Source organism: Suricata suricatta, chromosome 7 (genome assembly GCF_006229205.1).
Source record: "Suricata suricatta isolate VVHF042 chromosome 7, meerkat_22Aug2017_6uvM2_HiC, whole genome shotgun sequence".
NCBI lineage: Eukaryota > Metazoa > Chordata > Mammalia > Carnivora > Herpestidae > Suricata > Suricata suricatta.
Genome location: NC_043706.1, coordinates 61,202,270 through 61,217,523, shown reverse-complemented (window position 1 = coordinate 61,217,523; position 15,254 = coordinate 61,202,270). Strand labels below are relative to the sequence as shown.

The 15,254-nt window shown below is 34.2% G+C and overlaps 1 protein-coding gene across 2 annotated transcripts in view; it reads right to left on the bottom strand.

Moving 5' to 3' along the window:
* The window catches only part of FAM135A (family with sequence similarity 135 member A), a 129,831-nt gene that overhangs the window by 70,616 nt on the left and 43,961 nt on the right, over positions 1-15,254 (bottom strand). For both annotated transcript variants that reach the window (XM_029944881.1, XM_029944882.1), the window contains exons 9-11: positions 14,030-14,156; positions 13,187-13,340; positions 9,417-9,494 (exon numbers count right to left, since the gene is read on the bottom strand). In XM_029944881.1, the coding sequence (XP_029800741.1) occupies positions 9,417-9,494; positions 13,187-13,340; positions 14,030-14,156 (359 nt within the window). The remainder of the gene's footprint in view (positions 1-9,416; positions 9,495-13,186; positions 13,341-14,029; positions 14,157-15,254) is intronic.

Below are 15,254 nucleotides of genomic sequence, written 5' to 3'. Positions count from 1 at the left end.
AGGAATATTTTTTCTGAGCAGTAGGTCTCAACAGGCTTAAAATATTCAGTAAACTATGTTGTAAACAGATGTGCCATCATTTAGCTCTTGTTGTTCCATTTATAGAGCACCGACAGAGCAGATTTACCATAATTCTTAAATGCCCTAGGATTTATGGACTGGTAAATGAACACTGGCTTCAACTTAATGTCACCAACTATATTAGTCCCTAATAAGAGAGTCTTCCTGTCCTTTCAAACTTTGAAGCCAGGCATTGACTTCTCCTTCCTAGTTGTGAAAGTCCTAGATGGGATCTTTTTCCAATAAAAGGCTATTTGGTCTACAATGAAAATATATTGTTTAATGTAGCCAACCTTCATTAATTATCTTAGCTAGATCTGGAAAACTTGCTGCAGCTTTTACATCAACACCTGCTGCTTCAACTTGCACTTTGATGTTATACAGATAGCTTCTTTACTTAGCCCAATGAACCAATCTCTGCTAGCTTCAAACTTTTCTTTGGCGGTTTCCTATTTCTCCTGGCCTTCATAAAACAGAAGAGTCAGAGCCTTCTTCAAGATTTAGGCTTTGGCTGAAGGGAATGTTGTGGCTGGTATGATCTTTAACTTTCTATTTAAATTCCACTTAACATACAGCATAATATTAGTTTGAGGTATACAATGTAGTGACTCAACACTTAACATACAACATCTAGTGCTCATCACAAGTGTACTCCTTAGTCCTCATTAGCTATTTAAGCCATTCCGCTCCCCACCTCCTTTCTGATAACTATCAGTTTGTTCTCTATAGTTAAGAGTCTGTTTCTTGATTTGCCTCTCTTTTTTTTTTCTCCCTATGCTCATTTTTGTTTATTTCTTAAATACCACATATGAGTGAAATCACTACTAAAACTTTCCTCCATAATAGCAATAAGGCTGTTTTGGTTTCTCATCATTCATGTGTTCAGTGGAATAGCACTTTCAATTTCCTTCAAGAACTTCTCTGCATTCACAACTCTCAGTTAACTGGTTGGAGAAAGAGACTCAGCTTTTGGCCTATTGTGGCTTTCAAAGTACCTTCCTCAGTAAGCTTAATCATCTCTAGCTTTAGACTTAAAATGAGAGATGTATAACACTTCCTTTCATGTAAACACTTAAAGGCCATTGTAGGGTTATTATTAACTAGCCTGATTTCAATATTGTTGTGTCTCGGGGAAGACAGGGGCTCGAGGAAAGAGAGAGAGATGAGGGAAAAGATGGTCAGTGGAGCAGTCAGAACACACATTTGTTAAAAAATTCACCATCTTACATGGGTGTGGTTCATGGTGCCCCAAAATAATTACAATAGTAACATCAAAGATCCCTGAGCACAGATCACTGTAACAAATATTAAAATAACATAAAACTTTTAAGACCATGAGAATTACCAAAATGTGACATAGAGATAGGGAGTGACCAACTGCTGTTGGGAAAGTGGTGCCAACAGACCTGTTCAATGCAGAAGTACCACAAATTTTAGATTTGTAAGCATGTGTGAAGCACAATAAAATGAGCTATGCCTTTATATGGGTTTTGGAGTCATTTTCTTTCTTTTTTAATAAAAACATGATTGTTTTTGACATACTTTTCTACAATTTCTTTTTTTCTCTGAGCAATACTCCATGGAAATCTGGTATGGAGCCCTAAATGTTTTTTTTTTTTAGATGGCTGTATAATATTCCTTGGTGTGCAATGCCTTCTAACTTCCTCAATATTGATGGTCAGTGGAGATGGCACAGAAACAGGAGGACCCTGGGCTTCTCTCTTCTCTTAAACACAGCTGCACTGAAGTCAGATAACTTGGAATACCCAGGAAATCGATATGAGGACTGGCAGAAGGATCTCTACAGTTGGAAGGAGATAGTGTGACAGGTGTGAGATGTGTGGAAGAAAACTGAGGGAAAAAAACAACAGTGCCACTGTGGGGAATGTACCCTTTCTGTGCAGAGACAAAAGGGAGAGAAAGGGAAAGGGTTTTGAGAGTGCAGTATTGGGATTGTATAAGAGGAAAACGTCTCTGGTCCACAGACTTGGGAGTGAGAGTTACTCAGTGTCCCAGGATTTTTGCAAACAATCTGTAAAGCTTAAATTCTGAGATTTTGGAAGTGTGTGACTTTCTCCAGGGTAGAGCTGTGGTGTGTGCTCCTGGGGAGAAGGCGTTGGCCCCAGAGTGCATAGCATGGTATAGGGATCTCCTGGGTCACACTGGAAGAAAACATTCCACTTTTTGAAGTACTTTTGGAGGAGAGTATATTGCCTCTCCAAGGACAAAAGACCCTGCAGGTGCCATTGAAAGGTGGACAGAAGCATGCACAGGGGCAGATAACATGGTTCCTGGTTTTTACTGTACTAACCATAAATTCTGTGCAGGTGAGGGACTGTTTTTCTGACACCAAGGACATCAGACATAACACAGAGAGGCTCTATTCCAGAAAAGAGGAGCAGGTCTGTGTGGTGCCCGGTCCTTTAAGATTTTGAGTTCTGAATTATAGCCACACACCAGAGCTGTGGTGCGAGCGCACTGACTGCCCTTGCTATTCTATGAGGGCTTCCTGAACAGTTGGGGGTGTAAGATCCCCTGTATGAGGATAAGTGAGTGGAGCGACACCATTTTCCCTTTCACCACTGACATGGTGGGACTTCAGAGCGGAACACAACTGCCCCCAGCAGAGGTGGTACCCACTCACACCAAGCCCTGCCCGCTACACCCCTACCCTCCACCTAGCAATTGCATATTTACTGGGGCAGGTCTGACCCTGAGTGAGTTCAGCAGGTCTCTCCTCCAGAAGACCAGACAGGCAGCACCCTGCATGCACCAAGACTACTGTCACAGAGTACTTCAAAGCGTCACCTGCAGTTCTGGGGGAAACTGGATCAGGCTTACTTTATTTTTTTCTTCTTTTTCCTTTGGAATCAGTCTTATGGCTGTTTGTTTTGTTCATTTCCTTTTCTCATTTTCTTTTTCTTCTTTTCCTTGTCTTTTTCTTTCATTTTTTTCCCCTTCCTTTTTCTTTGGAATGAGACCTATATTTTTTGATTGTTTGGATTTTTCATTCCTTTTCCTTTTCTTTTGGATCAGGATTTTTCCCTCACTTTTTTATTCTTTTGTTCTTTTCTTTCCAGGCTTATTTTAACAAACAAAGTAGAGCATGCCTAGCTAAAAGTCCAAATACTTCCCACTGAAACCAAGGAGCTCCACAGAGGGCTGATCAGTGGAAAAGAGCAGCCAAAACCCAATAGCAGAGTGCACACAGCATACACTCACTAGAAGCACTTCCTGAAGTGCCAGGCTCTGGACAGTGTATGACCCCTTTTTAATACACATTACTCTGAGATGCAGGAAACATAACAAGCTTTCAAAACACGCCAAAGACAGAGGCGTGAGAAGATGGAGGAATTCACCCTAGAAGAAAGGTCAAGAAGAAATCACAGTCAGGGACTTGCCAAAAACAGATATAAGCAAAATATCTAAATAGGAATTTAGAAGAACAGTCATAGAACTACGAGCTTAGCTTGAAGAAAAAGCACAGAATACATCAGAGGAACCTTTGCTACGCAGATAAAAGATCTAAAAACAGGTCAGGCTGAAATAAAAAAAATCTTATAACTGAGGTGCAAAACTAATGGGAAATAGTCACAAGGACTGAAGAAGGAGAGGAAAGAATAGGTGACACAGAAGATAAAATTATGGAAAATAACAAAGCTGAAAAGAAGAGGTAAAGAACACTATCAGATCATGAAGGCAGACTTAGGGAACTCAATGATTCCATTCAGTGAAATAGTATCTGTATCATAGAAGTCCCAAAAGAAAAGCAGGTAAAAGGGGTAGAAGGTTTATTTCAAGAAATTGTAACTGAGAACTTCCTTAATCTGGGGAAAAAACCAAACCTACCAAAAACCAAAACCAAAACCCAAACCAGGCATTCAAATCTAAGAGGCACAGACAACTCCTGTGAAAAATCAAGAAAACAGGTCAATACCATGACATACCATAGTGAAACCTGCAAAATACAAAGATAAAGAGAAAATTCTGAAAGTAGTTAGGGAAAATAAGTCCTTAAGCTACCAGGGTCGACAAAGTTAGCAGCAGACTGGTCCACTGAAACTTGGCAGGTCAGAAGGGAGTGGCAGGAAATATTCAGTGTGCTGAAGGGGAAAAATATGCAGCCAAGAATTCTTTATCCAGCAAGGGTGTCACTGAGAATAGAAGGAGAGTTATAGAGTTTCCCAGATAACCAAAAACAAAAGGAGTTCATGACCACTAAACCAGCTCTGCAAGAAATTTTAAGGGGAACTCTCTAAGTGGAGGGGGAAAAAAAAGCAACAAAAACTAGAAGGACTAGAGAACCAGATATACCAACTCTATGGGTGACACAACAGCTATCATCTATCATATTAATGAATGTCAAAAGAAAGCCAGAGCATCAATAGACAAACTAGATTTTGAAACAAAGACTGTAATAAGAAATGAAGAAGGCCATAACTAACACAAGGACCTTAATCACAATTAAGAGATGTATCCACTAAGATTTAACAATTGTAAATATTTATGCCCCCAAATTGAAAGATCCAAATATATAAATCAATTAACAACAAATATAAATTTGTTAATAATACAATAATAGTAGAGGACTTTAACACCCTACATACAGCAACGGAAAGATCATGTAAGCAGAAAATCAACAAGGAAACACTGGCTTTGAATGACACACTGGACCAGATGGACTTAACAGATATATTCAGAACATTTCATCGTAAAGCAGCAGAATACACATTCTTCTTGAGTGCCCATGGAACATTCTCCAGAATAGATTACATACCGGGTCACAAAACGGCCCTCAACCAGTACAAAAAGATCAAGATCAGACAATATATATTTTCAGATCACAATGCTATGACACTTTCAGTTAACCACAAGAAAAAATTTGGAAAGCCCTCAAATACAAGGAAGTTTAAAGAATATCCTACTGAGGAATGAATGGGTTAACTAGAAAATTTTTTAAAAAATCTTAAAAATTAGATGGAATCATATGAAAATGAAAACACAACAGTCCAAAATCTTTGGGATGAAGCAAAGGCAGTCCTAAGAGGGAAATATATTGCAATTCAGGCCGAACTCAAGAGGCTGAAAGGTCCCAAATATACAACCTAAACTTAGGGCTAACGGAGCTAAAAAACAAAAAACAAATAAAGCCTAATGCCAGAAGAAGGGAATTAATAAACATTAGAGAAGAAATAAATGATATAGAAATTTAAAAAACAGTAGAACAGCTGTTTCTCTGAAAGAATAAAAAATTCAATTGATAAACCCCTAGGCAGACTTATATTAAAAAGAGAAGGTCCCCAAATAGATAAAATCACGAATGAAAGATAAAAGATCACAACCAAACATGATAGAAATATAAACAAGTATAATACTATAAAAAATTATATGCCAACAAACTGGGCAATCTGGAAGAAATCGACAAATTCCTAGAAACCTACAAACTACCACAACTTTAACAGGAAGAAATGCAAAATTTGAATGGATCCATAACCATCAAGGAAATTGATTTCGTAATCAAAAATCTCCCAACAAACAAAAGTTGGGGCCAGATGGCATCCCAGGGGAATTCTACCAGATATTTAAAGAAGACTTAATACCTATTCTTCTCAAACTCTTCCAAAAATAGAAATGGAAAGAAAACTTTCCAACTCATTCTATGAAGCCAGCATTACCTTGATTCTAAAACCAACGACTCCAATAAAAAAAGAGAATTACAGGCCCACTAAAAAAGGAGAATTACAGGCCTTCCTTATACACATGGGTGCAAAAATTCTCAACAAGATACTAGCAAATTGAATTCAACAGTACATTAAAAGAATTATTCACCATGACCAAGTAGGATTTACTCCTGGGCTGGATGGCTAGTTCAATATTTGCAAATCCATCAATATGATACATCACATTAATAAAAGGATAAGAACCACATGATCCCCTCAACAGATGCAGAAAAAGTATCTGACAAAATACAGCATCCAATCTTGATAAAAACCCTCAAAAGAGTAGGGTTAGATGGAATATATTACAACATGATACAGGGCATTTATGAATGACCCACAGCTAATCTCATCCTCAGTGAGAAAAAACTGAGAACCTTTCCCCTATGGTCAGGAAGAAGACATGGATGTCAACTCTCACCATTAGTATTTAATACACTACTGGAAGTCTTAGTCTCAGCAATCAGACGACAAAAAGAAATAAAGGGCATACAAATCAGCAAGGAGGAAGTCAAACTTTCACCATTTGCTGATGACATGATTGTCTATGTAGGAAACCTGAAATATATAGAAAACCTGACAGACTCCATCAAAAAACTGCTAGAATACATGAATTCAGCAAAGTGGCAGGATATAAAATGTGAAGAAATCTGTTGCACTTCTATATACTAATAATGAAATAGCAGAAAAAGAAAGCAAGGAATCCATCTCATTTACAACTGCACCAAAAATAAGATACTTAGGAATAAATTTAACCAAAGAGGTAAAAGATCTGTGCCCTGAAAACTACAGAACACTCATGAAAGAAACTGAAGAGAACATAAAGAAATGGAAAAGCATTCCATGCTCATGGATTGTAAGAATAAACATTGTTAAAAAGCCTTTGACAAAGCAGGAAAGAATATCCAATGGGAAAAAAGACAGTCTCTTTAACAAATGGTGTTGGGAAAACTGGATGGTGACATGCAGAAGACTGAACCTGGATCACTTTCTCATACCAAACACAAAAATAAATTCAAAATTGATGGAAGACCTAAATGTGACCGAGGAAACCATCAAACTCCTAGACGAGAATAAAGGCAGAAACTTGTGTGACCTCCGCATAGCAACTTCTCACTACACACATCACCAAAGGCAAGGGAAACAAAAGCAAAGAGAAAGTATTGGGATTTTCATCAAGATAAAAAGCTTCTGCATAGTGAAGGAAACAATAAAACTAAAAGGCAGCTTATGGGATGGCAGAAGATATTTGCAAACGACATATCCAATAAAGGCCTAGTATCTAAAATCTATGAAGAACTTATCAAACTCAACCCCCAAAAAATAAACAACCCAGTTAAGAAATGGACAGAAGACATGAACAGACATTTTTTCCAAAGACAACATTCAGATATGGCTGATAGACACATGAAAAGATGCTCAACATCACCCATCATGAGGGAAATACAAATCAAAATCACGATGGGATAGGGGCGCCTGGGTGGCTCAGTCGGTTAAGCGTCTGGGTTCGGCTCGGGTCATAATCTCACGGTTCATGGTTTGAGCCCTGCATCTAGCTCAGAGCCTTGAGCCTCCTTCAGATTCTGTATCTCCCTCTGTCTCTCTGACCCTCCCCTGCTTGCACTGTCTCTGTCTCTCAAAAATAAATAAAAAACATAAAAAATAAAAATTAAAAAAAAAAACACAATGGGATATCACTTCATACATGTCTGAATGGCTAAAATTAGCAACACAAGAAAAAATAGGTAATGGTAAAGATGTGGAGAAAGGTAAACCCTCTCGCACTGTTTAGGGGAATGCAAACTCGTGCAGCTACTGTGGAGAACAGTATGGAGGTTCCTCAGAAAATTAAAAATAGAACACTATGATCCAGCAATTACACTCTTAGAGGTATTTACCTAAAGGGTACAAAGATACTGATTCAAAGGGGTTACATGCACCCCAATGTTTATAGCAGCATTATTAACAATAGCCAAACTACGGAGAGAGCCCAAATGTCCACTGACTGATGAATGAAAAAAGACGATGTGATGTACACACACAGACACACCCAGACACAGGAATATTAGCCATCAAAAAGAATGAAATCTTGCCATTTGTAACAATGTGAATGGAGCTAGAAAGTATTATGCTATGCAAAATAAGTAATCAGACAAAGACAAATACCATATGATTTCACTCATATGTGGAATTAAAGAAACAAAACAGATTAACATAGGGGAGGGGAAAGAAAAAAGAGAAGAGAAGGAAACAAACCACATGAGATTCCTAATGACAGAGAACAACCGAGGGTTGATGGAAGGAGGTGGGTGGGAGATGGGCTAGGTGGGTGATGAGTATTAAGGAGGGTACTTGTGATGATCACTAGGTGTTGTATATAAGTGATGAATCACTGAATTCTACTCCTAAAACTAATATTGTACTGTGTTAACTAACTAAAATTAAAAAAGAAAATTTCCTCCATATTCTACTCTTTTTCATTTGAACAATGGGCATTTATCTTTATTTTCAGTTTCGTCATTAAGACAAATACTATAATAAACATGACTATACATATATCTTTACATACCAGTACTCATACTTCTATGATACAGATTAACGAAAGTGGGGATGCTAGGTCAAAGGGGAGTATATTTTCATTCATTAAAGTATGTCAGATATAATCACAATTTAATTATAATTTTTTAAATTTTATACTTAATTTATATGAGAATATAAAATTATATTCTAAAATAATGACCATAAATAAATCTTTAACCTTTCTTTTTTCTTTCCTGACAATAAGATCTGTTTCTCTTTTAACAGTTTTAGTGAAAATTGACCCAACTTAAGTTTTTCTGAGCTATTTTCATCTGAGGAATATTGAGAAAAATTTGGCTCCTTAATTTCATTTTGTGCATACTTCTGAAAACCAAGGAACAAACATTATGATTTTGTTATTTCTACAGCTTTTCATAACTTAAAAAAAATGTAATTGTAATGTGTCTATTCAACACCAGGTAAAAACCTTCAATATACTTACAAAAGTTCAGTGAGTTAAATACCATTGCTACTCAAGAACAGAAGTCTAAAATATGCAGAGAAACATATAAATAAAACAATGAGATCAGATTATTTCCATTAAAAGATGTAATATCTGAATAGTGATGTTTTGATATTGTTTTGCTTTTGAGGCTTAGAACAATAAAACATAAATCCAAATTACTTAAAAAGCAAAACCAGATACTGAAGATGTTTCTCTTCTTTATTTCTGTAGTGCATTAAATGAATTAGCTTCAGTTTTTAAGCCACACTTCATTATAATTGGACCTACCAAAAGATAAACTGACTTTGGACAAATTTAAGGTAATTATCATTAAACACATATGCTCTTTGTAGGAACTCTAAAAAGAATATGGAAAATAACCAAAGAAATCTTTGTAGTCCCTTTTCAAGTTTTAATTAAAAACCTCAATATTATAAATTAAGAAATTAACCAAAGCTTATCTACAAACAAAATTGATTCTAGAATTTCTAAAATAATAGTGGTAGGAACATACTATATTAATAAATATGTATTTATGAAATTTGACACTAAATTAAAGCAAAATTTCATACTAATCGAAAGGGATTATTTACTTAACCTATTTGTAAACGTACCTAGACAGGTGTCTTTCTGGGTTCGTGGCTGTTTTCTTCTGAGAAGGCGCTCATAAAGGACCTGCATGTTGGCCTTGGCTAGTTACAAGGATTGTACACAGCACTAGTTACTAATACTCCTTTTACAACAAAGTTTACCAGAATTTTCCAACTTGTTATTAATAGACTTAGTATTGATCTGATAGTGCAGTTAGATTAGAACACCAGAGCAGAGTCTTTCAGTTAGTTAATTAGCTTATTAGAATTGCAAATGATGTACATTCAAGTTCATATTACTTTGTTCTTTTTTCTATTTAAATGAATGAGCTATTTAATATTTCATAATCCAATGTTTTGTTTTAATTTCTTAGAGTAAGAATTTTAGTGGTGGCAAGGATCTGAGAAATGAGCAAGGTCAACCCCTGCTTTTACAAGTGTAGATAGCACAGCACAGAAAGTTTACATAATATGCCAAAGCCTAGATTCCAAAACTTGTGACTACCATTTCCAGTAAGAACTCATTGCACCAAACCCATATTCAACTACGTTATAAAAAAAAAAATGTACATCATTCAACTAGTAGAAAAGAAAATGGCAAAAGCAGAAAGGAATTCAAGGTATTACTTTTAAAAGAGGTAACAGAGTTTAGATATATTTTTTCAAAGCATGGTTAGAGTTTTAGACTTTTAAGTATATACTTATTTGAAAACTCAAGAAAAATATTAAATAGTAGAAGGAAATAAAATAAACATCCTTCAAGAATTACTTTATATCTACATATTAAAACTGGTGAATATAATGACATTTAGTCAACAGCGCTTTATGGAAGTACTCTCTAGTGTTTATAATATAATTTTGCAAAGATAAAAATAAATAATGTTAATGATTCAGAATACATAATTATTTTTTAATAGTTAATAGTATTTTTTGATATTTTATGGAAGATGCATTGAAGAATAAATTAAAATTCACAATAAATAGAAAACATAAAGATGAAAATTTTAAGAATAAAAAATTCTACCAATAAATATTTATTAAAGATAAGTCTTGATTTTAAAGATCCCTAGTAAACTATAAGCATTGTGCTGATTCCTATATACTTTACAAGTAACAACAAAAACTGTATTGTGCCATTTCATTCATCCATTCACTAATTCAACAAATATACTTTGAGTAGGTAGTATGTGTAAGGTACTAATAATTATATTCTATCACTATTATTTATTTAAGACTAAAGTCTAGGTTTGCCTCAGAAGTTGGTTTCTTAAGCATATAATTTGGAATATAGTTTATATTTAGTAACTAACTTCTGAAATTAAATATAAGGGCTCTTTTAATTATAATATATTATAATTATGACATGTATAAGGCCAAAGTAATATACATACACATAAGCCATCCTTATCTGTGAGAAAATTTATAACCTGATAAGTAAATGAATTATCCTGCAGAATTAGATTAACAAACTAGTAATAAAGTGCTAATACTGTGTAAGATATTTGAAATAAATCTTTGCTTTGAAGAGATGCTTGTTTTCATTGTTAATTACGTATTTACCAATGAACATTACTTCCTTTCAGAAATATTTTTATTTAACTTAAAATGTGCTTCATATGTTTTTTCATTCTCAAATATTACATGCTAAATCTATTTGAAAATTAGAGCCAGACAGATGTCTTCTTAGACATTTATACGCCCATCTCACATACAACTCTATATATTAAAGCCCCAACAAATCCTGTCTCACTGAGTGAGTTTCTCCCTTCCAACTCAATGTTGGAACTGAATACTTATTAAAAGAAGAGAAGTCAAGGCTCTTTAAAGAGAGACCCTATTCTTTCCTCAGCATCTAGCTCAATACCTGACATAGTAGGTGCCCATAAAAGCCCAAGGGAACGACACCATTAAGAAATCTTAGTCCTAGAGCTCCTTTACACCCTCTGCCTTGTAGATGTCATCTTTCCTTCCTACTCATGCACATCTGGTTCCCTTCAATTGCTCTACCTTTCAAATGAAAACCACTTGGTGTATATAGTCCCAAAGCTGGTAAGTGACAGAAATGGCTCCAAACATGCACTCTTAAGCACTATAAGATAATGCCTCTATGAATTCTACTACACCATTCAACATCAAAACTATTAACAGATTTTCTTGTAGAAATACCATTATTCATGGCTTCTAAGTTTCACACCACTTCTTTTTAGAATTCTATTTTTCAGGCACATGGTATTGTCCTTCATGTGTAGTTTACTACATGTGTATTTTAATAATTTTAATAGTTTGATCATTAACCAAAATTTATAATGCGATTCTAAGAAAATGTGCTGGAGTTCCAAAAAAAATCAAATTAAAAATATATGAGCATACTGTTCCATTAATTGAAGATAGTGATAGCCTAAATTAGTTCTATTCTAAAAACATTTCTTTCATGTTCAAAAAAGAACACTTAAAAAATTTACTTTTGAGGCAGCAGTTTCCTACAAGATTTTCCTTAGAGAAACAGAATTCTAAATATACAAAATAGCAAGGAAAAAGAGTATTTCAGAGAACAGTAATCAAAATGTTTCCACCATTTTTGTCTTGGGAAGAATCATCAACAAAAAAGAATAAATTTTCCTATTGCTTGTACATCTGTATATACATTGGGATCCTTGAATTAAGTATTCTAAATAGTCAACGGAGTGATATCTGTTAATCAAAATCACTGGTGTAGCTGCTGATAGGCAGTGGCACAAATCCAGCATTTTCTCACAGCTGAATTTAAGTGACAGACAAATCATTACATGTTCTTACAATTCTTTTATATCCCCAAATAGTCAATTATAAAAATAGGCTAACTAGTCTCAACCTCAAGAATTACTTTAAGTAACAGTGACTATTTTAAAAAGTACAACAGTACTGTTTAAAAGACTGAGATCCTTGAGAAACAAATAAACAAAGAAAACGGATTAAGTAAAATTTAAAAGTAATTCTTGATTTATTCAAGTACATAATGATAAAATTAATTTATTCTGAGGAGATAATTAAAATGTGCTTATTATGATGAGCAATTAGCTGATGTTTGAAAAGAAAAGCTTATTAAGCTAACATAAAAGGTCTGAATAAAATCCTACTTCTGCTAATCCCAAAAATTTATCTCCTGTGAAATATGCGCAAAAGCATTCTGTATACCATTCTACAAACGGTATGCAAAATCAAGACAAGATCATTTCTTATTGTGTACTATAACATATATGCAGATATTACTGCTGGACTAAAACCAAGATTGATTTTTTAATGATTTAAATAAATTTCTGAAAGTTAAAACTGAGTAACACTATTATTTTCTGAAGTGAAATAAAAGAAATAAGATCTGAGATCACTTAAACCCAAATGTATATAAAAATGATCCAAGTACCTACAATCTGCTGAGACTGTTAAATATTTGGAAGTACAGATTTAGTTTATCCCCCCATGATTTTGTAGAGAATTACAACATTTGCTTTCTAGTATGTTTTCTGGTTATATTTTAATAGGAACGATATACTGACATATATATTTTAAAAATCTATCAAAAGACTCACTTCAAACTTGGAACCAAGAAGTTACTTCTCAATATCATAAGAAGCATTTATAAATTGCAGAAAGTAGTATTAAGGGTCAAAAAAGATGGAATCGAGAAAGAAGTAAAAGTGAAGCATATAAACACTGTAGTTCTAGTAAAGAAAAGCTGTGGCAAAGCTGATAACTAGCAAAGTGAGAATGAAGAGAAGACTTGAACTATAGGTTAGGTCTGGCTACTTTTAACATACCCAGTTCTAGTTTCTGACAAGAGGGAATCTCTTCTGTTACCGTAATGAAGTAGCTGTGCAATCCCTTGAAGGCTAGCAGCAAAGTGGCACAAAGTGTATAATGAAAATGATAGGCATGATGTAGGAAGGAGTCTGCAATGATGAAGCTGCAACCCTAAACAAAGAATAGATTTGGGATACAGAGTATTAGTAACCAAAAAACACTACACTTAAAACTTAGAAAAAATAAAGGAAAAGTTCTAAGCATTTACTAACTGGTTATTCTAGACCATACAAAAATTCAGCAATATTTTAGAGAGTTGCTCTTGTTCATATAAGTAATTTAAAATGTACATAAAATGTGACTAGTAATTTCAATTACAGTAGGCTTTTAAAACAAGCAGATTAAATTATGGTTTTTGAAAACAGGAGATTCAAATTACATTTGCACCTTGGGACAGACACTCTGCTTCTATAGTATAAGTCCCTTTCCTTTTAAAGGAATAGTGGTTGTACTTGTACTATTGCAAGCTGGGTCTCAACTCTGGCTACTGTTCTTTACAAGCCCCTTTGGAATGATCCTACCAGTTCTGTTAAGGGAGCAATAGGTGACAGTAACAAGTTAAAAAAGGCACTGGCTGTCAAAAATCTCTATCCATTAAGTATGGTAAATCTTTAAGTATCAGGTTAGTTTTCACAATAAACAACTGGAACCACCAATTTAAGATCATATTCAACTAGGTCTATAAATAACTGATCTCAAATAATTAATACATAAGCACCACACTCATAGATACAATAGTTTAAAAAACTTTTCATTTAAAATAAGAGGAAGAAAGGATATATAAACATATTAGTTCTTACGTCTGGTGATAACTGTTTTGTGTAGTTAATACCAAAGACCACACTTTCAAGAGTAGGAATCACAGAATCTTTGTTTTGTGCCGGTGCATTTCTATTTAACCAAGTAGTCTTCACAGGGCGAGGAAAGCTGGAGAAATAAATTTTATTATTGTCACAAGAGCCTATTTGAATGATGAATGCTTACAAAAGAAAATCTTATAAAGAGTAAGGGTTTTGCAAGGCTATAATTTCTAAAGCATTCTGAAAATTTTCCTTTAATAATTGGAATCATCTATAAAAAGACAAAGAATATATAAAAAACCAAGACTAAATGCCTAGAAAACGTCTCCATAACTGGGCCTCAGGAAGTCTCCAAGGATTCTAAAAATAAAAACACTGTGGCATCCATAGTACTTAAATGACAAATGAGGATCAAGCTTTAATTTGGAAATACTAATCTGTCAGAACTGATACCAAGTTTATTAAGTTAACAATCAAGTATGGATTCTACTTACAGAAATAAAGAGCTTAACACTTAAGTACAGAAAAAGAAAAGCTACTAAATCTACTTGTTGCCTCCATTTCTCAAAAACAAGGTATTTCCTTTCTCTATACCATAAACCTATGAACTCTATTAAGACAATCTTCAAGTAGTTCAAGGTACTGTCTCAATCAGATATGAACTGCTATTAGTATTAACATTACATTTAATATACCATAAATTCTATACAGTAAGAAGCATATTCTGTTTGAATGTTTTAAATCATATACAATGTTGATATAAAGTATTGGCTAATTACAAGTAGGCCAAAGCATTTGGACTATTTAGAAGTTAGGCAAAAGGGAAGAGGAATGAAAGTCAATTTTGCCATAAGCAGAAAGCAGCCTTCATTTGCAAATCAATTTGCTTTGCAAAAATTAAATATCCACATCCCAGCAAAGAAGGGAGTTGCAGGTCAATGGTAAATTACACTTGCCACATCGTGTTTTTCAGACTTGAGTCACAGACGTTATACTTAGAAAAATTCACATATAAAAACAGATTATGTAAAAAACTAGCAAAGAAAGAAATCCTAACCCCACTTATTATAAATAATTGATTTAATGTCTATAGTTGGGTTAATTATACAAATTATTTTAAATAAAAGTAACATTTAAAAAGATATTTGTAAAATATTGTTTCATTTTGTTTAGAGGAGAAAAAAGCCATTTATAATAAAACCTCAGAAAAAACTTGTCAAAGCAT